Source organism: Xenopus laevis, chromosome 5S, assembly GCF_017654675.1.
Source record: "Xenopus laevis strain J_2021 chromosome 5S, Xenopus_laevis_v10.1, whole genome shotgun sequence".
NCBI lineage: Eukaryota > Metazoa > Chordata > Amphibia > Anura > Pipidae > Xenopus > Xenopus laevis.
Genome location: NC_054380.1, coordinates 36,686,586 through 36,711,906, shown reverse-complemented (window position 1 = coordinate 36,711,906; position 25,321 = coordinate 36,686,586). Strand labels below are relative to the sequence as shown.

At 37.9% G+C, this 25,321-nt stretch overlaps 1 protein-coding gene across 2 annotated transcripts; it reads right to left on the bottom strand.

The window, feature by feature from the left end:
• Positions 1 to 3,787: 3,787 nt before the first annotated feature.
• stx11.S (syntaxin 11 S homeolog) lies at positions 3,788 to 21,217 on the bottom strand. Of its 2 annotated transcripts, none has more exon segments than NM_001093177.1 (2): positions 3,788 to 6,739; positions 21,083 to 21,217. In NM_001093177.1, a coding segment is annotated over 1 exon segment (858 nt). In that variant the 5' UTR covers positions 6,735 to 6,739; positions 21,083 to 21,217; the 3' UTR covers positions 3,788 to 5,876.
• Between the last annotated feature and the right edge of the window lie 4,104 nt (positions 21,218 to 25,321).

Here is a 25,321-nt window from a genome sequence, read left to right as displayed (position 1 = left end):
ACAGGTCTATGCAATCCTCCAGGGAAAAATAAAACAGACTCCTTCCCAAAGCAGTGGATGAGAAGAAGAACCAAAAAAAAATGCTAGTGAGTCCCAGTGGATGGTATTTATTTACTTGGTGGGGGTGAGGTGAGACTCTATCCCGAGAGTGCTGATATGGAGAGGGCCAGGGAAAGGGATGTGTTCCCTACTTTTTATATTCAAAAATGTCTTTGTGTCAAATGTCTATTTTATGTGAGAAAGGTTTTCGATCATTAGTCCTGTAGAGAGCCAGGAATTACCTGAATGACCCCTCTGTATGTGATTGTGTAAGAAGTAATCTCATTACATTCAACACCCCATGTACAGAATTTAGGCTAATTCCATATGGGATTTATTATTCTCAGCCTGCGTGTAAATGCAGACCAAACATCAGCTGATTTTCTGGCCTCTGCTAGCTCCTGTGGCTGCACTCAGAGGTGCTGTGCTGGGTGGCCTTGGTCCAGACACAAAATTGGTGCACAAATGCAAGTATGACTTTTTTGCAACTAAATCTGCTACATGTGCCAGCCTAATGTAATGCCTCTGAATGCAGACATTAGAGCAAGCAGAGTTCCGCAGATCTGCAGCTGAAAATCATCCCTCCATGTGACAGTAGCCTTTGAAATCAATCTCATATTTTTTTACTAATAGGACATTTGTCTCTTATCATCCTTGGTAAAAAAATGCCATCCAAATATTGAGGGTGAGAAATTATACAACCTGCCCTGAAGCACTATCTGCAACTTGCTACACTCCACACACAAAATTGCACTCAGTTTGATGTATCGGGTGTAATCGGGTGTAATTGCGGCAGAGGGCTGATAGCGATCATCTGCAATGATGATGGTACTTGGGGAGAAAGATGCTTCATTGTGGGTATAAAACTTGGTAATGTGTGTCTGAAATTTTTCTTTGTAGTTGTTAATGATTAGCAGGTCAAGTAGGTGTGCACTCATAAGCTACCAAAGGTATTAGTGTTTTTTTTTTATTTCAAAACATTGTTTTTCTGGCATATTATGTTGAATTTGCATATGAATATATCAAATCCCCTCATGTACCCCCCATTTTATGGATTTTGTGTGTTTTTGTTTTACTTTTTTTCCCCATTCCATTTATATTGTAATGTATTTCCCTGGGAGATTTTCCCATATTTAAGTCTACTGGAAAATCATATAAAAAATAAATAAACCCAATAGGCTGGTTTTGCCTCCAATAGGATTAATTCTATCTTAGTTGGGATCAAGTACAAGTTACTGTTTTATTATTACACAGAAAAAATATGGTCATTCTGTAATTCAGAGCTTTCTGGATAACGGGTTTCTGGATAACTGATCCCACACCTATACCAAGCATTTTTTTTTACAGAAACATAAAATGTATGTTGTTTTTTTTCGAGGCACACAGCCAAAACTTGAATCAAGACTGCAGTGGACATACAAACAATTCTTTGACTGTGCCCCCCCCAAAAAAAACACATTTGTGTCCATGTCATTAGGAATAAAGAAATATATTTTATTGAGGCACTTTTTTGTCATGTGTATATATGCAGAGCACATTCTTAGAAAAAAAAGAACCAGGCACCACCTGTTTTCTTTTACTGAAATTGCACTTATTGTTATGTAAATAATATCTTTTCTTTCTGCACTCAACATCAGCAGCAAGTTTATTTTGTTTAGTTAATGGGTACACAATCCCTTCTGGCTTCATCTCTATGATATGTTTATTTATTGGCACACTTTCTAAGAATAGGATTCCACTCACTAAAACTTGGTGTGCTTACGCCCAGCAAACTGTCAGACATGGAACCTCTGCCGATTTTTGAAGACACTGTGAAATTGGTATCTTACAGCTCAGTGCCTCCACCTAATGGGCACTGAGGGATATACATCAGGTGGTCCCATTAGGAAATAAAATGCACAGAGATGTGCAGCAATAATAAACTTTCCATATAGAGAGAAAAAAAGCAATGAGTTTATAATATAATTAACACTCCTGCAATGGGGCAATTGTGGTGCTTTATCTGACACACTAGCAGATCAAACTCTGATTGGCCCATCCTTTAGCTTTGACTCCAAAAAAAAGGCTTTTACTGTACCCCATTTTTTACCCAGATGTACCCCTTAGGCTAGGGCCTGATGATGTATACCAATGCGGAGAATCCACTGTCCTGCTGCTCCCCTTGCCTTGTGAACTACAGGTCAATTTCGTCGCAAAGTGCAAATTGTTGCGTTTTGGCTCCAAAATCACGTGCAGCCAATTGTCTGGCTCTAGCTTTAAGATGACAATACACTGGCAGCTACCAACAGGTCTCCCAGATGGATATCTGACCAAGATATTGATCGGGAAGGCTTGAGTTTTTTTTGCCAATCTAGAACTGCATTGACTAGTTGATGCAGTCCTCATCCCATCTGCGCCCAATCTCTTCAATGTAATCAGATCATTCGGCCCTAGGGATGAACGTTCGGATTATCCTAATATAGCCCTGCCATTGGTGGGCATATCGGGGTAAGATCTGCTAATTTGGCAACCTCGCCAAAAAAGCGGTTCTTAACCCTTACGGCTACCTTAAGGTTCTCAGAAAGCCAGTAGTCCTGCCTTCCATCCAATACCAAGCCGGACCAAGCCGGCCGGGTGCGAGAGGCAACCCAGCCAGCACCATCGCCACCTCTGCAGCCCTCGCGTACCAGAGTGCGTGCAGGAGCGCTCTGGAGCAACTCCAGAAGCAAGGAAATTACTCATGCAGCTGGACAGCATGCCACCCCTTAAATTATGCTGCCCTAGGCCCAGGCTTTGCTTATGAAATCCCAGAGTGCAATATATATTAGTGGTATTCTGTTATGATCACTATACTGTATATAACAGTACTGGTTCTTAGCTTTATGCAGCCCTATTTTAGTTAGGAAATTTAGCCATTAGACTAAGTAACTAGAGGTTAGTAGTAAGGATGGGTTATCAATATGCAGACTTAGGAATGTCAGTCTCTTATAATATCAACTCTTCAGCAAGGAGAGAAAAAAGAATAGTGGGTCCCCCTAGAATGCTTATTGATTCTTATTTATGTGCATTTTTGCTGAAGACCGAAAATCCTTATTTGTACAGTATGCTATCTATAAACCAACTGTTTTATGCAAATACTGTATAAGGCTTATCTTCTAGAGAAATAACTTTATGCAAATACAGAAACAGAAGAACATATGATACAAAAACACTTTATCTGCATGGGTTTCCTGTAAGTACTCCAGTTTCTTTGCATACTCCAAAAACATGCATTAATTTTAATCGCATCCTTACAAAATTGCCCGTTGTGTGTCGACATATGTTTAAAAGATACCCAAATCTGTCACTAAATGAAGTTATGGATAATAAAATGATGAGGAAAAAAAGGCCTGGTTCTGTTTCTTGTATAGCTGGTTTGGTTTTAACAGTTTTCTAACAGTGCGGCGCCTGTAACAAGTTAGCACAGGAAGCTAGAACAGAAGAGTTAGAGCTGTCATCATTTACAGAGACAACAGTGAGATACAGAAGGAAGATGCCTAAAGAAAAATGCTGTATATGTATGTGAATACATGAAAGTATAAAACATCTGCCATCCCTCACAACCCCTCTACAAGTTCTCCATTAGATGCTTAATTACAACTCTTAGAATCCAGCGGCAGCAACTGAAAGAGACTGGCACATTACGTTATAATGCTGGTGTGATCAAAGTTTTCTTCAGACATTGTAAAGGAAAAAGATAGATGAATACGTAAAAGCATACAAAAGCCAGTAGGTTTACAGGAATTTTATTTGGACATATGAAACAAGTTTAATAAATAGCACAGTAAGTACAATGCACTGCCTGACCCAATGGTGGAAAATGTTGCTGTATATTGCTTTGCATGTGAGCAAATAAGGGTTAAAATTATTACTCATTTATGGAAATACATATACTGCCTCTGAGAATTATTCTCACAATGCAGTGTTTTGAAAGGCTAGGTCAGACTCATTGGATACATATATAATAAAAGCAAAACAGTAAAATGACACAGAAAAGAAGAGCGCAAACATAAAAACGCACAAGAAAGAAAAAACTGGTTGCTGGGTCACAATGGCTTTGCATAAAGCAGTTATATTAAATTCTACTTAAGCCCTAAGCAAGCTCACCTTTGTCCAAAATAGTGCTGTGCAAATTTCTAACTCTATGCCATGAAGGGCCTAGCAATCCATGTCAGCAGCACATACATTATTTTCCTGCTGTGTCTGGCACCTCCTCCTACTCTCATCATGTACATGTCCAGTTAGGCCACATTTTGTGGTATTTTTGGCCTGCAATGTGTTTTCTGAGCTCAAAATTAGTTGCTGTAGCTTCTCAAATCTTGTGCAAATGGGTAAAAATTGCTTAGTTGCATTTGCATGCAGTTCAACAGCAATAAGCGGGGGGTATAGCTAATGATTTAGGGCCTTTTGATGCTGTGGTTCTAGGTCCATACTTATCAGAATGTGCCATAATGATTAGTGCCGCTTCCCATTGCCATTTAAAAGCCAATTAATGACATATGCTTTGATCTGTTGATGAACCCACAAGTATAAAATTATGTAGACAGAATTGCAAGCCTACTAGACTTATGTAGGAACTGCATAAGACACCAATGTTCTTGTGCAGATGAACTATGGTGGATAGTATACTGTAAGTTTACTAGACAAAAAGCTTTTTCCATCAAATGGTATATTTTTGACTTATGTTTCTGCTTAATACGGATATGAGTATTTTTTTTTTTATAAATAGCACACCTAGAACCTTCACATAAAAAAATTACACTCAAGAACATGCTCTGTGTAAATGTAAACACAATGTAAAACATAAGCATTTTCACACAGACATTTCCAGACAATTCTAAATCCAAGTATCACTGGCTAAATACAAAAAGGAGCTGAAAGGTAAGCAGGTAACATGGGGTGCAAATTTGGATCACTGATAGACCCTGCCATTAAATTCCTCTAGCGCCAGTACTAATCCACTCCAAATGTTTTCCAGTCGGCAATAATGTAAATTGACGATGGGGAAACATATGATTCTCTTTGGCTTTCCAAAGTCCTTCCTTGGAAGGCAACTTTGGGCGACTTCGGAAAGCCAAAGCTGCTTCTATGGTTTCATTATTGTTGGTAGGAAAGCATTTGAAGCTTTTGAATTTTGGAGATTGGAAATTATACACTTTGAAACCTTCTTTGATGGTAATAGCATGAATATTTTGAATTCTGAACAGCTAGTAATCATATGACCTTTTTCATTTAGCAGCATGGCGTCTTCATGTAGATAAAATTAACTGTTCAAGAAAACAAGTCTGACCTATAGGTCCATGCTCGGAATTGTTCAACGAACAAATGGAAAATGAATAAGCCATCCAGACTGGCAGGCTGAATTTAGACCTACAATCTAAAAAAAAGTGTGTGTAGGTGTTAGTGGAATGTAGGCAGCATGTCTGTAGGTATAACACAAATGGATTGCCTGTGCACCTCTGTTAAGTAAACTCTTCAGCAATTTATCTAAATAAGCTTTGTTTATACACATGGTCATTCCTTACTTATTTATGCATATAGCTTGCCATTTTATGCTTGTGAACGTAGGCAAGCAAAACATAAAGTAATTTAAAAAGCAAATAAAGGCCCAAAAATGCACATGAGGGGACAGCTGACTGCAAGAAGTAATATGGTTTTAAGAGCGGATCACTAAACTGCTGGAGGTGAGCTAAGCTCCTTCCCTTATTTAACTGCAGCCCCCTGTATAAACACTTATTCATTTTGTAAATGTAATTTCATATCAACACTTTTTTTTTTGCAAAAGGAAAAGTCTGCTAAAACATTTACTTGAAAAAGAATCAATTGCAGCAAGGAAAGCAGCAACAAAACATGCGACGGCAAGGGTGCTTTCTCTTATATTCAACAGCTTGTTTAACTTGAGCTTTCGCTTCTCCCACATAATCTTTCACTTTTTCCATATTAAGCTCAACAACATTTAAGGTCTCTGCTTGTTCTTCCACCAACAACGCCATCTGTAAAAAGAGGTCATGGACCTCCCTAATACGCGTTTCTAGTTTTAAGAGCTCCTTATGGCGTGTTTCAATCTCATTCAAGGCTGAACGGGCAACTTTAACATCAGATAGCAGGTTTTCAGAGAAGACATCCCATTTGCCTTGCTCAATCATTTCATCTATCTGATTGCAAGACACATCTTTCCCCATTATCTCTAGCTGACGCTGGATGCGGATCTTGCAGTTTTCCCTCTGGACCATCTCAGCCTCATTGTACTCAACCATGACTTGCTGAAACTCACGTGTTAGAGTCATGTACTGAGATTTTGATACACGTGCCATGACTGAACTTTCTCCATATTTGCTCTCTGAGTCCTCGCTGAAATTTTTAAGGCTTTGGAGTTTTCTGTGTATGCCTTCAGCTCTTGTCTTAATGTCTTTAGCAATGCTGCTGGAATCTCTTTTGATACTGCTGAGGCGACGCATTGAAGTGAGGAAGCGGGTGGTTTGCTTTCCCAAGCGTTTAACATCGACTTTCATTAATTGGTTTTCTGTCCGGATGAGCTGTATATCTTGGTACAGGCTTTCCAACGCATGGTCAGTCTCAAATACACCAACGCTTTTCAAGTCATTCTCTTCTTCACTCTGGATATACTGGATGTGGAGCTTTGCATATTCCAACAGTTCACTAAGGCGATCCTTCATGATTGCTATAAAAAATAAACAAACAAAAGTTAGACAAGGACAATTCAAATTTGTTTTTAAATTTGCCGATTGATTAACACAATAGAAACATATATAAAATAGTTATAAAGGCATTGAGAAGACCAAATCTATCTCATAGCTGGTCCTAGATGTCCACAGGAGGACTGGATATTTAGAAATATTAGAACAAGCCTAAACTGTTATATGAGGTATAAATGGGATAGGGAAGAGCCGTATACTTATGCATTCAAAATGAATTATGATTTGACAGAATGTTTCATCAAGCCTACTACCAAACAAAATAAAATAAAATATGGAAACCACGGTAAAATTCTATCAAAAAAGTCTGTATTGCCTCAACTGAATTTGCATCTCTACTGTCAGTGGAAGAGGGAATAATTTAGCCACGCTTTTGGAGAAGATCCTCTCTTGATTTTTCTCACACAATCTCACAAGTGAAAATTCAGTTCAAATTTCTTCAGCTTGAAGAAACGCAAGAATATTTTTTTTTGTTTGTGATTAATAAAACTCCAGACAGAAGTGCATAAGTGCACCGTTAACTTATTCAGGGGTTTGTATATAGCCAGTTTCATAAACTTAACAATCTTACAGGTCTCCAATGCATAAGGAAAACTTTCAACCTAAGCACAATAGCTTGAAACAGTGCTACGAGTTTTAAACAACCCCTTTCTTAAACTCCCAGCACAGCACCGTATCTTTGGGAAGTATAAAATACCAATGCTTCCTTTATAAAGACATACGCATTGTGGAATTTATATATATATCAAAACAAAGTAAGTCTTACAGCTCCAGAAAAGGGAGAAGTTCTGGATTCATACTTTGCAAACGCTGCATCCCAAGGGTCTGAATAGGGAATATGACCTACATGCCTTTATATAATATTGTTACTTATGGGTGTGGTTTGGGACTATGTTGTCTTTAACACACATTGCATCTAAATGTAGCTAGTTAGTTCCACTAGAGGTTACAATATTGTCACATACTTAAAAATGACATATGCTGTAATATGATAACTGTAATATGTGATATGATGTTCAAAAGCCATAAACACAAAATGTGATGTATATAATATGGGTGGAACCTGATTTACATGTTCCAGGATCCTGATTGGATTAGCTTTGATTTGATTTGTTTCACGTGTCAGGTGTGTTAAGGCATAGCCTTTATATAGGATGTGATGTCACTTTGATGTATACTGCTTGATAAAGAAGCGGGAGCTTCGAAACGTTGCAGAGTTTCTGATAAAGCAATACTTTTATTTCACTACATTGGTCTGGACTTTTTTGTTTTGATATATATTTTGTCCAGAATATGGACTAAGTCCACGACAGGGACACCGCTCCACTCCAGTTTGTACGAATATATATATATATATATATATATATATATATATATATATATATATATATATATATATATATATATATATATATATATATATATATATATATATATATATATATATATATATATTGAACTAAACAAATTAACCCAGCCCTATCATTATACAACTTTAAGGAACAATTGGATTAAAGAGAACTTATCTGAATTTGGCAAAAAGAGACACTTTTGGTTACATGGTTTGTACAAAGTATGCATAAGCTGATGCGCCCCGCCAAGGCAGTGTCCATGCATCAGTCCTACCTAAGTGAAAAAGGGTATTTTCTTTGGGAGGAGAAAGACCATACCTGCTTCTCTCTTTATTTGGCATGACCTCTTCCAAAGAAACATTCAGCATTATGGGCTTTTAAGTAATCTGTAGGACTGTGTTTAGAGGGGCGGGGGTTGGGAGAGCAAGCATTAAAGGGAAAGCCACTTTCCTTTATAGAATATACAAAAACAAAAAATGCAGCTCATCCATGTGTTGCAATTAAAATCAGTCTGGTGCATGGGTGTGTGGCTTATATCATATACTGAACTAAACAAATTAACCCAGCACTATCATTATACAACTTTAAGGAACAATTGGATTAAAGAGAACTTATCTGAATTTGCCAATTGTTCCTTGTTCCCAATAAAGCCTATTGGGTTTATTTAATGTTTACATGATTTTCTAGTAGACAAGGTATAAAGATCCAAATTACAGAAAGATCCATTATCCAGAAAAACCCAGGTCCCAAGCATTCTTTATTTACAGTTCCCATATCTGTATATGAATTTTTGCCTGTGTTTGGTTATGTATTAATCTGTATTACTATGTATAACATAGTGAAACATGCATTATGATACTGTATTTTCTCATGAAGTTCCATTGAACTTTATTTAGTTTTTCACAATGAGAGCAAACAGTTGGCGATTTCCTCCTTTGAATTTTCTTGATTACATTTATACTGTTTTATAAGGTTGCTTATATGGACATGAGTCACTGGAAGAGGATAGAGCAGACTGGTGCTCAGTAGTAGAGTATACGGCAACCTCAGGATAGGGCAATGTAACAAAGATACCGGTACACAAGGCTTGATTTGCAGGAAAACCCTTGCTTTAATTCAAAGTGCAGAAGTGCAATGTTTTGGGGCCATGCTTGAGAAAGGGGCGTGGCCCCGAAACATTGCACTTCCGCACTTTGATACCATTGATACAACGCCAAAGCATGCCTGTGTTGTGATATCTAAATGGGTGGCTGAGTGCAATGGGTTTGTAGGGACCGGTTCATAGAACAATAAAAGCTCTGTTGCTCGAAAACTCTTTCATCAGATTATGCAATGTGATTTTGTTATACTGTTGAGCAAGTATTCATCACCCTGCATTATAATTATGTGCAATGCCAACTTTGAAGAACTCTCCTGAGATGTGTGTAAGCTATCATATTTTTATGAGCATTTGCAACTCGTGAGCATGTAATTGAGCATGCTTATGAAAAATTCTCCCTACTTCACTCCTCCTCAATTTGGTGCAACGTGTCGAGTCTTATAATTGTCCTTATGCAACAGTCACAAGTTCCTTCCTCATTCTTCTGAATACAAGCACTAAATGCTAAAATCTTAAATAGTTTCACATTTCACATTTCATATTTTAGTTACCATCAAGTACAAGGTTATTACTGTAGAGAAAAAAGAAATAATTATTAAAAGTTGTGTAAGATTTTGGGAGATGGTCTTCTTGGGTTTTTGGAAATCAAGTTTGCGGATAAGTGACCCCATACCTGTACTAGAAACCCCAGTTCTTAACCCTTTGCCTTGTTCTGGGTTCCTATGCCAGTTCCAGGCAGACATACTGTGACACTTACTATAGGCCCTGAAGATGCATCTGCAGCCCTATTATTAATTTGGCTGTGGCTAGCTATTTATGGAAACTGCTCCAGAAGTTATTGAAAAGCATTGTATGTGTCGATGTCTTCTACAAATAAATTATTTTTCATTAATATAACCCTACCCCATTATATTTAATTAAAATAACTGTACAATACATTATTTTTTACTCTATAGATATTAAAGTAGATAGCAATAGATAAAAGTGGGTATAACTCCGTTATACTGCTTGTACTTCTTATTTTTACTTTTTATTATTAGTGAAAGGGAAATGTATGTTGACAAAGCCAAGGAATTGTTACAGGTCACTTCTTATAGAATAGAATCAAGAGAATTACACATGACCTAATTATCCCCCAATATTACCCAATTAATGCTTGTATATTTCCCATAATGACAAGTAATTAAAATGATTTAGTGGAGTATACATATTGTTTCCCCAGGTCTCTGGTCCTATAAATGATACTCTTTACAACAACAACAACTAGCACTCCGCTAGAACCACAGCTAGCCATTGATTTTTATGGAGACTAGGAATCTATTTGTATTCTATTGAATTTCCCTTTTACTAGTAGAAATTCATTTTGTATAAGTAGATACTGTAGATATCTCATCTTGCACAGATTTTAACTAAGTTAATGAAAAACTTTTTAAATGCATCCACACAATTTTTTTCTAATGCAATAATTACAATACTTACAATAATTACATGTTACAACCAAAATATATTTGTGGTATCACATGTACCTATTTACCTTTAGCTTAGTGTGCAATAGTATGTCAAGTACCTACATGAAAAAGGGCTTGACTGAATTATGAAGGAGTATTTTAGATATTCTGTTGTGAGTACTTGAGACTGTTTTTTGTTTTCAGATGAAACAAACTCTACTGCATATTTGCTTTCTTGTCAAGATGCAATTACAACTAAGAGCATTCTACAGTTACAAGATCATAAAAGAGTTAGATTAATTGAAGAATTGTTCCTATTTCTTAAAACAGTGAATATACAAGGGACGGGATAATGCAACCCTGCAGGCAGAGTATTATGCTAACATTGCTACAATATTATCATTTTAAGAGTGTTCATTTCTTTAAAAAGTCTTAGAAATAATTAGATTTTGTTAAAAAAAAAATATATATATATATATATCTTACGAAACACATCTGATATTTACTTTAAATACAAATGCTGTTCCACTTTTCCCACCGTCCGGTTTCTCAAAAAGTCTTTTTGGTTTTTTCCGTGAGTAAGGCACACACAGGGGCATAAGGAAGACAGAGTATGGCACACACAGGGAGCATAGGGCAAACAAAATACAGCAGGAGACAGGGAAACCTATCAGGATGAATCAAGATGAACAAATCCGGATCCGCACACACAAATTCTGCAGTTGATTATCCTGATGAAGGCTGGGTATGCCCTCCAAAACGTTAATAATGTCGGTAATACAATAAAAGGCAGAAATTGAGTGTGTGCAGATTCATGAATTTTTTGTTGTTGTTAAGAGACCAAGCCAGGTCAAAGGAGGGCCAGCACCACCAGTGAAGTATGTGTGAATTGCAAGTGTACAGTTGATTAATTATATTAACTACATACAGTGACACAAAGCTGATGCCCCTCCAGCTGTTTGTCTGAGGTTTGAACAGGTGAAGAATGTGTGTACAGTACAGGGCTTTAGGGGTGTGATTATCAGCCCCATTACATTTGGACGCATGCGATTACACCTCCTTCAAAAAACATTTGTGCCCTAAATGGTTACATGAAATAAGGTCTAAAAATGCCTCAATGAAATGATCACTTGCAGCAACACCATCCATTATAAAACACTTGTGGAGGTCAGCCCTAACTAAAGGTCAGCCCAAACTAAGGAAGAAGAAGTTGGACTGAATAAAACCTTAAAAAAAAAGTCTAGTTACCAAACAAATTGTTGATTTCATAGCAATAATTGCTGTCTGCTGTGAGTTACTAGATCTGAAGCAAAGTTTTTGTCTTTTATAACATATTGGTGAATAGGCAGCCATTCGGGCTATTAGGGCAAAGGGGGGTGATATCACTCCAACTTGCAGTGCAGCAGTAAAGAGACACTGAAGTTTAGCAGAGCACTAATCACATGGCTGAGGGCACCTGGGAAACTAACAACATGTCTAGTCTCATGTCAGATTTCAAAATTAAATATAAAAAGTCTGTTTGCTCTATTGAAAAACAGATTACAATGCAGAAGTCTGCTAGAACAGTACTATTAACTGACGTGGTTTGAAAAAAAACATTTTCCCGTGACAGAATCCCTATAAAGGGGTTGTTCCAAACACTTTTTTTCAGTGCAATTGTTTTCAGATTGTTCCCCAGAAATAAGGACTTTTTTAATTACTTTCCATTCTCTATTTTTTATGTTTTTTCCAAAATCTAAGTTTCATGTTCCTGTCTCTGGGGTTTCAGTCTGGCACTTCAGTAATTCAGGTGCACATTCCGAACTGTTACAATATTTAGTTGATACATTTCTCAGCAGCATCTCTGGATCTCTGAATTACAACTATTGTATCAATTCTAACAGCTGCCTGTAATGAAACTCAGAGATTCTGCTCAGCAGGAACAAAGATAAGAAATGCATCAACTGAATGTATCCATTTATAACCGTTTACAGGGTCAGTGACCCCCCCCCCCTTCCCAGAGCTGCTTTAGAAGGTGAAAAATTACACTTTACACTTTTATATTAGAATAATGGTCACACATAGAAAATATAAAGTAAATGGAAAAAATATTTATTTCTGGTGAACTCTCTGAAACCAACTGAACTGAAAAAAAGTATTGGAAGGTGAACAACCCCTTTAAGTTAACTAAAAAATCTATTAACATTTAAAATCAGTAGAATGTTTTGCTTCCAATAAGGATTAATTATATTTTAGTTTGGACCAAGTACAAGGTGCTCTCTTATTATTATAAAGAAATAGAAATCATTTAAAAAAAAATGTGAAATATTGAAATGGAATCTATGAGATGTGGCCCCTAATTCAGAGCTTTCTGGATAACAGAAACAACAATGCCATTTTTTTTAGGCAAACACACCTGGAGAACCTATTTTCATCCATCACCTTGTTACCTGTGTCTATACAAATTTATTTAAAAAGCAGCAATTCTCATTAACTGGGCACTGCCAGTTTAGGGTTTTCAAGCTCTTTAGGACAATGAAATTCCCACTTTACTTGGGCATTCCAAATCCTTTCCCACATCAAAACATGTATATAGCTTAATAGATAATTTGAAAATGTTAAGATAAAAAAACATTTATAATTACATGTATTTATGCTATGTGAATTTGTAGTTTGAAGCAACCAAGACATTTGCATCTGTATGGAAAATGAGGAACTTAAGTGACAAAAAAAGCAACAGAAAGAGATGCCGGGGCCAACGCACAGAACAGTGAAAAATATGAGAAGAAGTTGTGAAGATACCACAACAAATGGATGTAAGCAGAAAATGAACAGAAATATTTTAAATGGTCACAAACCCAAATAATGGCACTTACCAAAAATACACAGTGTAAATGAGGAACAGTATAACGTTCTTATTCCAAAGCACAGGGTTCCAAATACACTTTACAGAAGCTGAATTTGGTTTATACTTAAAATAATGAAAATAATGGGCAGGACAAGTAATCAAATTTAAACACACTGCAAGCATCACTATAGTGGTCATTTGCAAATACAATATTTTTTTACCCACAATGCAGTATTCCCCCAACATAATAGGAGTTGTCCATAAAAAAAGTGTTTCTTGCAATTTGTGCTCAATTTACTAATTCGTGAGTTAATAAATCACAAGCAAGCTGTGGGTTTTTTCTCTGTCAATGTGTATGAACTACTTATTTTCCATTGCAGAAACGCTTGCAGCACCACTAATACTGTTAGATAGCTGGGAAGTTATAAAAGTCATCTTTACTAAACTTCAGAGGGGTAGGTTGGGATTTTAAATGAAATTCTCTAAATAGAGTGCAGACATATTTCCATTTAGATGCTAAAATACATAAAGAACTTATCAGATATTTTTGGAAACTGAATAATCTGCATAATCAACAGAACCAAGAGAATTCATATTGAGATATGGTCTACAGTACCAAGAAAAACACACCACAAGCCTTTCAATGCTTTGTACCTAGATATGATCTATACTATGCAGGAGGGCGTCATTATCTAGGCACATTCTGTGCATCACCCAGTCACTGGAACTTATACATATACAATATGTATCTTCTCCTTCCCATATAACTTAGCATCTTAACAAAGTCTAGATTATTTGAACTGCACGGCTCTTTGCCAATATGTTCTGTGCCAGTTGTCCTATTTTTCTGGTTAGTTTAGAAGATGTTTACTCAATCTGCTTATTTCAACCCACAGTGAATCACCAAAAACCACCCCATCTACCTCCCATTCTCCTGAACTGGAAATGCCTAACAATGTCAATACTGCCACTTTTCAGTCTGCCAGCACTTAATAAGAGGATATTTAGGTTAAAAAGTGGCTGTATAAGGGCTACTAGGCTTTCTCAATCAAGAACATTGGAGGCAGCAAGAGTAGTTTGTAGCACTTATTTCTCTGCTCTTTAGGGAAGGTTACACCTGAAATTCACTTATTTGCCTTCCCTGTACTGAGATTATTTGTACCTACATTGTGTTATTGTAAGATGTGTGGAGTGCTACATAGCTTTTACTTCTGTATAAATATGTAAATATAAACGTATAAATATAATTATTAAGGCCTGTTCCCATCTCATAATTTTCACACATGGTTTATTTGCTGACATGAAATGGTTGACTTTTGGGCCAGAATCCATGGTCAACAATAGCACATGTCAAAAATCATCCAAGCTATTCTTAAAGGCATTAACAGAATCAGACATCACAACATCACCCGGCAGTGCATTCCAAAACCTCACTGTCCTCACTGTAAAGAACCACCTACGTTGCTTCAAATGAAAGTTCTTTTCTTCTAGTCTAAAGGGGGCCCTATGGTTTGTTTTGTTTGTGGGAAAATATCTTCCAATCTATAATGTCCTCAAATGTATTTGTAGAAAGTAATCATGTGCCTTCACAAGCACCTTTTCTCCAGACAAAAACAATCCCAGTCTTTCCTCAGTTTTTGAATTATTTCACTCCATTTATCAGTTTAGTTGCACATCTCTGCAGCTCATTAATATCCTTCTTAAATGGGAAACTATCGCGAAAATGTAATATTATCTTCAGCAAACTGAAATAAGAAACTTTCGAAATTTAAACAATTCAAAATTCTGTACCGTTTCTGAAATAATCAAGTTGATTTTCACTGTTCCTCTCAGCATCTGTTTCTCCTCATTCTGTCTTCAAGTTGGGTGTCAGATGAATGATCTAATAGGTCTTATAGGTGGGGGCTCCTTTTGCCTAGAAGATGTATTAGAGCTCACTCTATTAAAATCACCAGAAATCCTGTCTCTCTACATGCAGAATTTATACAAAAAGCATTTGATTTTGTTTGTACTGGAATCAGTTATTTGAGTGAGCTCTAATACATCTGCTAGGAAAGGGAGCCCCCCCCCCATAAGATATACAGTATTGGATCATTCATCTGACACCCAACTGCCGCATGAAGACTGAAGAGAAACAGATGCTGAGAGAGGAATAGGGAATATAAACTTGATTATTTCAGAAACAATGCAGATTTTTTTTTTATTGATTGTTGTTGAATAGTTTCTTACTTCAGTATGAGGAAGCTTATATTAAATTTTCATTTTTGCAATAGTTCCCCTTTAAGGACTGGGGCCCAAAACTGCACTGCATACTCTAGGTGAGGAAAATTATGTTTTTATCCCTCAGGTTGAACTTGATGGACGTGTGTCTTTTTTCAACCTTACTTACTATGTTACTATGTAAGTTAATTCCCTTTTTTGCAAGACAGTACTTTACTTGATTCAGCAGCCACTAACATCGCCTAGAGTAATAAAGATTGTTATCCACAAAAAAAAAAAAAAAAAAAAATCCTTAAAGATAACCCCAACACGCTGCCATTTTAGTGTATAACACACTGGAGCTCATTTATGAACACTGGGCAAATTTGCCCGCTGGCAGTATCCCATAGCAACGAATCCGCGCTTGGTTTTTTCATGCAGCTGCAGGTAGAACAATGAATGCAACAATCTGATTGGTTGCCATGGGAAACTGTCCACGGGCACATTTGCCCAGTGTTCATAAATGACCCCCACTGAACCTCATTTTCAAGATTGCTGCTCAATTCTCTAATCTAGTCAAATCTCTCAGCAAAGTGGCAGCATCCTGCATGGAACTTATAGTTTTGCACATTTTAGTATCATCAGAAAAAATAAAGACAGTACTAACAGTTCCCACATCTAGGTCATCGATAAACCCATTAAAAAATAAAGGGCCAAATACAGAGCCCATGCTGTATTCCACTAACAACAGTGGTCCAATTAGAAAATGTTCCATTTACCACCACTGTTTGGAATCTATCCTTTTTATGTTCCTGTCCAATGTTCCTTAATTTATCCATTAAAGGAAAACTATACCCTGAACAATGTAGGTGTCTACAGTATAAAATTGCATTTCATGAAACAGCTCATATGTAAAATCCTGCTTCATGTAAATAACCATTTTATGTGCCATTGGGTAACCTAAACAGAAAATTGTATTTTAAGAAATAAGGGCTGCTACGGGATCACACACACACACAAAAAAATAGTAAACAGACCCTACATGTTAGGTCACATGAGCCAATTAATGGACAAACTTCTTTCTGTTACAGTTAGAGCTGCAGTATTTCTGGTCATATGATTTCTGAGGCAGCACAGAGAATATTATAAAATGGGGACTCAAGGTAAAAGATGTAAAAGGGCAATATTTACGCAAATATATATTCCAGTTTTATTACATTATTTAATATGGCACTTAATATCATATAAAATATCTGTTACTTAAAGTGGACCTGTCACCCAGACACAAAAATCTGTATAATAAAAGTCCTTTTCAAATTAAACATGAAATCCAATTTCTATTTTTTAATAAAGCATTCATAGCTGTTGTAAGCTCATTTAAACATCTCAGCTGTCAATCAAATATTGTCTGCCCCTCCTCTATGCCCTGGGCATAGAGGCGGGGCAGACAATTACTTTTACTTTCCATTCAGCACTTCCTAGAAATCACTGCTCTCCACACATTCCCCCGTTCTCTTCACAATTTAATTATGTAGCCAGGGCATGGGGATGGACATCAGGTCCCCCATTCTGGTGCACAAACAAGATTTTGAGATGATGCAAGGCTTATCTTAATAACAGTGTCCACAATATGGCTCCTGCCTGCTTGCTATAATTATTAATTCCCAGACTGGAGGAAACAAGATTCAAATAATTTACATAGTGTAATTAAAGTTAATTTTGCTTGACGGATGTGATTGATGTGATAAAATAGGATTATGAATATATTTTTTGGGTGACGGGTCCCCTTTAATTATTCATTCTGGGGGTATAGTTTTCCTTTATCACACAGACTGCTATCCCAGAGTCTATATTACTCTGGCAATAAACCATGCTGGTATAAACAGTACAGCGATTAGAGTTAGGGCACGAAACGCGTTAGTTTCACCTCCAACCCACTGCCAATGTCTACATGGTGTGCACAATAAAGCCGCATCTTTAATATGAAGCAAACGTCTCCTGTCAGTATTTTGGTCATTGCCGAACAGTGGGTAATTTCATTGTGCAAGTGTAACCCCGGACTGAAGTGGCCGGATTCCCACGAGAGCAGTGACTGGAAGAGGAGACGCTAAGCTGCAGTGAGGGTGAGCTCCGCTATATCTACATACCCTTTATCTGTGTTCATTCAAGTATCATATCCCTTATGACCCCTTGCAAAAGCTTTCCTACCGCTGATGTCAAACTAGCAGTCCTATGCACCTTAAATAACATCAGATATAAATGTAACTCTTATTGCTCTACCCTGTAACAATCCCAGATGGTTTTTTAAGTGTAACTGGTCCCTGTATTGTTCTGTACTTTCCGGAGCTAAGATCAGTCTTCTTCTATTTTAAATACATGCCATCTCAACTTCCTTCAATCTTTTGTCACTAAAGAGAATGCTGGAATCTTAATTTACTTTAGTGCCCATGGGATCAAAGCAAACATATTTTTATGGTCATCTGTTTCACTAAAGCAAAAGCAGCACAACACAAACTATGGACAGAAATGCCTGGGAGCATGTATACAAATGTATCTACCATATAAAGGGGACCCGTCACCCCAAAAAAATATTCAAAATCCTATTTTATCACATTAGTCAAGCAAAATTAACTTTAATTACACTATAAATTATTTGAATCTTGTTTCCTTCAGTCTGGGAATTCAAAATGATAGCGAGCAGGCAGCCGCCATTTTGTGGACACTGTTATTAAGACAAGTCTTGCATTGTCTCAGAATCTTGTTTGTGCACCAGAATAGGGGACCCAATGTACATCCCCATGACCTGGCTACACAATTAAATGGTAAAGAGAACGGGGGAATATGTGGAGAGCAGTGACATCTAGGAAGTGCTCAATGGAAAGTGAAAGTAATTGTCTGCCCCGCCTCTATGCCCATGGCATAGAGGAGGGGCAGACAATACTTGATTGACAGCTGAAATTTTTAAATGAGCTTACAACAGCTATGAATGCTTTAATAAAAAATGTTTAATTTGAAAAGGACTTTTATTATACAGATTTTTGTGTCTGGGTGACAGGTCCACTTTAAGGCTAAGGCCACACTAGGCGATAGCGCCGCGATTTGACTCGCGGCGACTTTTCGCCGCGACTTTTAAGCCGCAATCGCTGGGGAAACTTTTGCGCTGGCGTCTATGGGGAATCGCGAAAAATCGCCAGCGTAAAAACACACGCGGCGATCTTTTCTCTACTGTCGCTCGAAATTGCCTCGCTAGGCGATTTCGAGCGACAATAGAAAAAAGATCGCCGCGTGTGTTTTTACGCTGGCGATTTTTCGCGATTCCCCATAGACGCCAGCGCAAAAGTTTCCCCAGCGATTGCGGCTTAAAAGTCGCGGCGAAAAGTCGCCGCGAGTCAAGTCGCGGCGCTATCGCCTAGTGTGGCCTTAGCCTAAAGTAATGCATAGAGTCATAGACCAATCAAAAGATGAATGAAATGTTATCAGCTGATCCACCACCAATTAGTGAGGATATGTCAATAAACAAACACAATGCAACAGGCTTGTTTTTGGTGGCCAACAGATGGTTATACATTCATAAACACATTTATTAATATTAACTTTGCCAGAGCTTGTACTTCATGAGAAAACAGTCTTTTGCCTACATAAGTGAATAAGTATAAATATCAGATAGTCACTCCATCTAAACCTGTAATCACTATAGAAGTTGTGCTGAAGGAAGGAAACCATACTGAATGGAAGCTGAACATGCCACATGCAATTTATATTTGGGCTCTACCATATAAATCAGATGGCTGATTTATATGGTAGATATAAATTTACATGCAATTTACATGCAAAGGAATTCTCCAGTGAGGACCCCCCACTGATCTGTCTCCATGTTATTTGTTCCTGTAACTGGAGATGGGAGCTTTAAAGGAGACATTTTGTGTAAAAAATAAGAATGTACCAGTGTGTTATACTCATTTAGATATAGAAGAATTGTGCTTAAAAAAGTAGTGTTTCAGGCTGATTTATTGAATATTTCTGCAAAAACTCTAATAATCCCTCCCTTCTCTTCTACTTCCAGCTCACTGCACTGTAGGACAGGAACCAATCAGCAGCTAGCAGGACCTGATAGGGAACTGAAGCCTGTATTTGCTTGTGTGACTGCAGGGCTGCGATTGGCTGTCCCCTCCTACTGTCCTTCTGGCAGGGACCGTTAGGACACACCCACCCCTCATTTGAAACACAGACATGGACCAGAGAACATCTATAGGGAGCTTCAACAAAGGGGCTATTTTTAAAGATAATATTAATTTTTAGCACCATGTAAAAGTAACACCATATATTACTTCTAATTGCCTAAAAAATTAAGGTTTTTTCATTTATCCGATATGTCTCCTTTAAACAAACTTTTTCTGTGGCACAACAACTAAACACCAGTACATCCTCCCATTTGATATTTGCCTACTGTGTGATATCATGAAGTCAACATAACACAATAAAATGGCATAAATGCTGGCACAAAACAATTTAATTGGTCAGTTCTCCTGCACCTGTAATCAAGTTTACTCTCTAGAACTAGGGGGCGCAGTGAGACAGTTTTATGGAGAGTTTACAGTATTTCTTTTTTACCCGCACTGCACTTTTCTGATCACTTATACTCAAAATGATTCTATCAACTTTTATTCACAGTCTCAGCCACAAACCCATCTGCAGCTTGCAGACCACAAGTTAAATCATCTTCCTTACAGGAGCTTAAACATACCAATTCTACTATATGCATATGGACTTGCTGTACCTGCAGATGACAGGCATTGAACTACAACTTCCATAGAGCTCAAACTGCTAAAAGCTACAAAATGCTTGGCTTCTGCAGGGCTGAACAGGGGGGAAATAAGGGATAGTGGAGGGATTTATTTAGTTATTTGCTGAAGGAAACATGGGGGTTTTACAATCAGAAAGGATGCAGGACATCCAAAGTGATGGTAAATAGGCAGGAACTAAGAAATGTGTATTCATATATAAATAGGTCTCCATATATTACTACAGTACAGTGTAGAACCTTAACAACACAAAGATGCACCTACCTCTCATAACGACACAAGTTTACAGGGTAATTGGCCCATCTCCACCAGTCTACCCCTGCACAGCACACATCTTATTTCCCTAATCAGGTTCAGCTGATAACAACCCCAGGGCTACAAAATAAACTGGGAATTCCATGGCCCCCATACAGGTCAGCACATATAGGCTTAAAGTTTCTGCTTTATTGTTTAGTTTAGACTTTCTGTTATATTGAGAGTATATAATTCAGGGTATAAATTGACCATCAGACAAGCAATTCTTAACAAGGTCTCCAGCTCCCCAAAGGAAAAAGCACCCAAAGCAACAATGTAGGCACTTACCTTTAACCCTATTGCTGTGTATATGAGATCTCTTTCTTTGAAGCTCCTTGATTCTGTATTATAGAGCTGGCAAACTTATCAAGATGATCGCCTTCAAGCCTCAAGCCATCCCCATGCTTGGCACACACACAGGGCGCTTCCTCTTTACTCAAAGTGAGCAGATAGACGGCTGTTGTGCTGCTCAGTGGGAGGTGAAGTGTCAGAAGAGGAAGCAGAGTGAGCACATGTGAGTAAGCAGGAGGTGTTTCCATACAATGACAGGCAGACAATATGTTTATGCTTTCTTTAGTATCGGAAAATGAGTGATTCTAAAGAAAGAAGCCTTTATCCATACAGAGCTGACCCTCAAACATCCCATATCTGCCAGTTGAGGCCAGTCTATACTTTTATACTATATCCTGTAGCATTTTTGATAGGTTTTAGTAAAAATACATAGTAACACAGTATGTTAGGTTGAAAAAAGACACCAGTCCATCAAGTTCAACCTTTCAACTATTTTAACCTGCCTATCTGCTAATAGTCAAATATAATATAATATAAAAAGTTTACATTAAAGTGGTTGTTTTCCTTTACATTTATGCTCAGTATGATGTAGAGGGTGGTTTTCTAAGATCATTTGCAATTGGTTTTAATTTCTGATTTTTTTGTGTGTTTTTTTTCAAGTTAATTAACTTTTTCATACAGCAACTTTCTACTTTGAAATTTCAGAAGCTATCTGGTTGCTAGGATACAATTAACCCTAGCAACCAGGTAGTGGTTTGAATAAGAGTCTGAAAGATTAATATGTGAGGGACTGAATAGAAAAATAAGTAATAGAAAAAATAACAATGGCGTTAAAATTGTAGCTTCTCAAGGCAATCATTTTTTGGTTGCCAAGGTCAGTGACCCCCGTGATTAAAAAAAAAAAAAAATCCACATTGGTGTCAGTGGAATTGAACTCATGGCTTCAGGACTTCAATTATAGATGTTTTCATGACTTTGGGTCTTTTCGCCGCTTCAGGGTTTCAATGTCAGCTCCTGTCGTGCCACCAGGTCTTTTCACTGCTTCAGGACTTCGGTGTCGGCATCTTTTCGTGACTTTGTTTCTTTTTGCCGCTTCAGGACTTCAGTGTCGGCTCCTTTCGTGACTTTGGGTCTTTCCGCCGCTTCAGGACTTCGTCTGTTTGGCACTTCCGCATTTGGCTGTTCAAGACTTCGATTGGGCGGCACGGCTTCAGAGCTGTCAAGGGGGACCCAGCTCCTTGAAAAGTGCAGCACTGCCAGGCTCGGGACACTTGTCCCCCCCTGATGGCGGCCCTGTATCAGAGTAACCGTCTGACTGAACTCTGACTAACAATTACACTAACACCTTCTCTGTTAAACTTATATGGTTATAATACACAAAAGCCATGAAAGCCATCCTGTAAATTATATCCTTATAAACGGTGAGTTCTGATGTCATCAGTTATAAATGGTGAGTTCTGATGTCATTTCTGTCACATGACTCACTGAAACTTGTGTATTATAATAAATAAAGTACCCCCAGTTGTAAAATATGAGGATATTAGAAGTTACCTCGGAGTTCCATGACCTGTATAAAAACACTCGGCCTTCGGCCTCGAGTTTTTATATGGTCATGAAACTCCTCGGTAACTTATAATATCCTTATATTTTACAAGAGGGGGTACTTTATTCACTATATGTAATACAATCTTGTGACTTATAGCAACTAGTCAGCAGGTAACATTTACTGTTTAAAGCAAACATCTTTATTATATATATTTGTGTGTGTGGAGGGAAAGAGAGCTGCATAGTAGTTGTGATACAAAACAGCACTAGACTGTCAGGTTCAAACTTGTAGAATGGTCAGAAGTCATTAGTAAATTATATTTTAACACTATGCACTACTTTCCCCTATATAGCCCAGCCCAACACATTTATACTTTATTTATCAATGTTTCCTTTGCTTAATTCTGCTTAAACAACTTGACCCTGCACACCATCTTTCGGAAAGTCATTTTTGATGGTCAGTGCTCCCTAATCCCTGTTTCATAAAACAAATCTACACCCTCAGTGATTGGGGATTTCCTTGTCCTTTAAATGAAAAAAAAGGCAAGTACTTAAAGCTTCTGTTTTCAGTGTAATCTCCTGTGAACTAATGTATTTGTCCCCCCCCCCCCAATAACTGTGTTGCAGGATTATCATGGGTTTCCAGTTTCGTGAATGAAAGCCCTGAGCGACTTCTTGTCATTCCACCATGTGCGCTATATTTAGTCATGTGAAGCTGCAAACTGAGGTGATTCATTTATCGTATGTCACTCCCTCCTCCCACTTGCTGCTCTTCTGAGAGGACAGTGGCCTGTGGGGACAGTCCCACCTCCAAGGTGGAATCCCCCTTTCAGTTCATGGGTGGATGAAGTAAGGTTTTCAGATTGTGTTAAAAATAGTCGTTTAATAGAAAGAAAACGAACTCCTGTGTTCAAGGAAGTAACCCTGAATGTAACGTTCTAAGAGACCTTGGGATTTCATTTATTCATATATTGCACAGTGCTGTGTGTCCTTATGGAGATTTATAACAGTAACAATGTCAGCCAATCACCTTCTTGCTTTCATTGTTCTGCCAGAAGCTGGTTGAAAAAGTGAATGTAACAGTCGGCACCCTAAACCCAGAACCGATTCCAAGCACACTGATATCGGCAAATGCTTCTGCCTGAAGCAGCCGCCTTTGGCTTCGGGAGGAGCCCTCAGCTACTCATATGCCGCCAGGTCTTAAAATGAGAGATGCAAGACAAGGGGTTCTGGGCAGACAAAGGGGCACAACTGTAAGCAAGTCTTTGGGCAGAAGGTCGTGGTACAAGGGGTTTAGATAGAATTTTAGTCAGATCAGTCCGGTTCGGGGCAGGCGGAGAGTATTCGTAGTCAGGCAGGCAAGGGTCAAACCAGGAAGTCATTCAGGGGGTTAAGCAGAATCGGAGTCAGTAAACGGGCAAGGGTCAGGAGTAGAATCGTCAAAGCCAGGCAGGAGTCAAAAACGGGTATCAGAATACAGAAGCTCAAAAGCACAAAGCACCAGGAACAAGATCCTATAACGGGCAATGATCACAAGCCCCACTGTGCTTCCAATATTATTAGAAATTCGCACCAATGCGCACTGGCGTCACACGACATCGACGGGGCAGGTCGGTGCGGGTCTATAAAAGGAACCCGGAAGTCGGGCACAGGTAGGCGCAGGTTTAACCCGACCCGCACATCACTACAGCAGACTGCTGCTGTCAGAGGCGAGTTTTTCAACTCACCTCATAGCAGTAGTACCCCTGTCTCCAGCTTGCAATTTTAACAATCTTATAGCTAGGGTCCAAACTACTCTAGCAACTATGCCTTGATTTGAATAAAAGACTAGAACATGAATAGGAGAGGGCCTGAATAAATAAAAAAGTAGCAGTAACAATTCTTTTATATTTTATTAAAACAATTATTTGTACTGATTTTTTTTAGATGGAGTCAGTGACTCTCTTGAAAGCTGTAAAGAGTCAGAAGAAAACGGTAAATAATTAAAATCAACTGAAAAGTTGCTTAAAACTGGCCATTCTATAACATACATACATCTATTAACTTAAAGGTGAACTAACCCTTTAAAGTCGATTTTACATTTCGTTACCGCATTCTTCACAGGGACATTTCTTGTTTATTTTACTATTATTGTTGCATTCTTGAGAGCAAGAATGTAGGAAACAGGCTCTCACTTTTGTCCCCTAAACACCTACCTCTCATATTACTCTTTTTTTGTACCAATGTTTAGTTTTATTTTTTTTTCATTTCGTGTTATGCCTTAAACTAAGAGGGAGAACATCAAGTCATTAGACTCCGTCTGTTATGCTTGCTTTGGTGTGCTGTGCTTTTTAGATTTGTCATCGTCTTTATGTCAATAGAAATAGATGTGAAACTTGTCATCAGCCATTTTAGTTTTTTATGACTAATGAAAATAAAAAATGTAGCAGTTTAGATTTACTGGATTTCTTTTATGTCAACACTAAACATGTAACGATGTATTTGTTAGACAAGTAGAGGATATGTGGAGCACTTGTTTCTAGGGATTTGGGCAAAATTAAAATGGCACAACTAAGAAGAAAACATTTTAAGAACTGTAGGTTAAACAGTTTATACTGTAATCAATGCCATTATTACCCAGACTGTAAGGCTCATGAATAAGCAGTTGGGGCATGGAGTAGTGAGCAAGCAGTTTGAAGGCCAGCTAGGTAG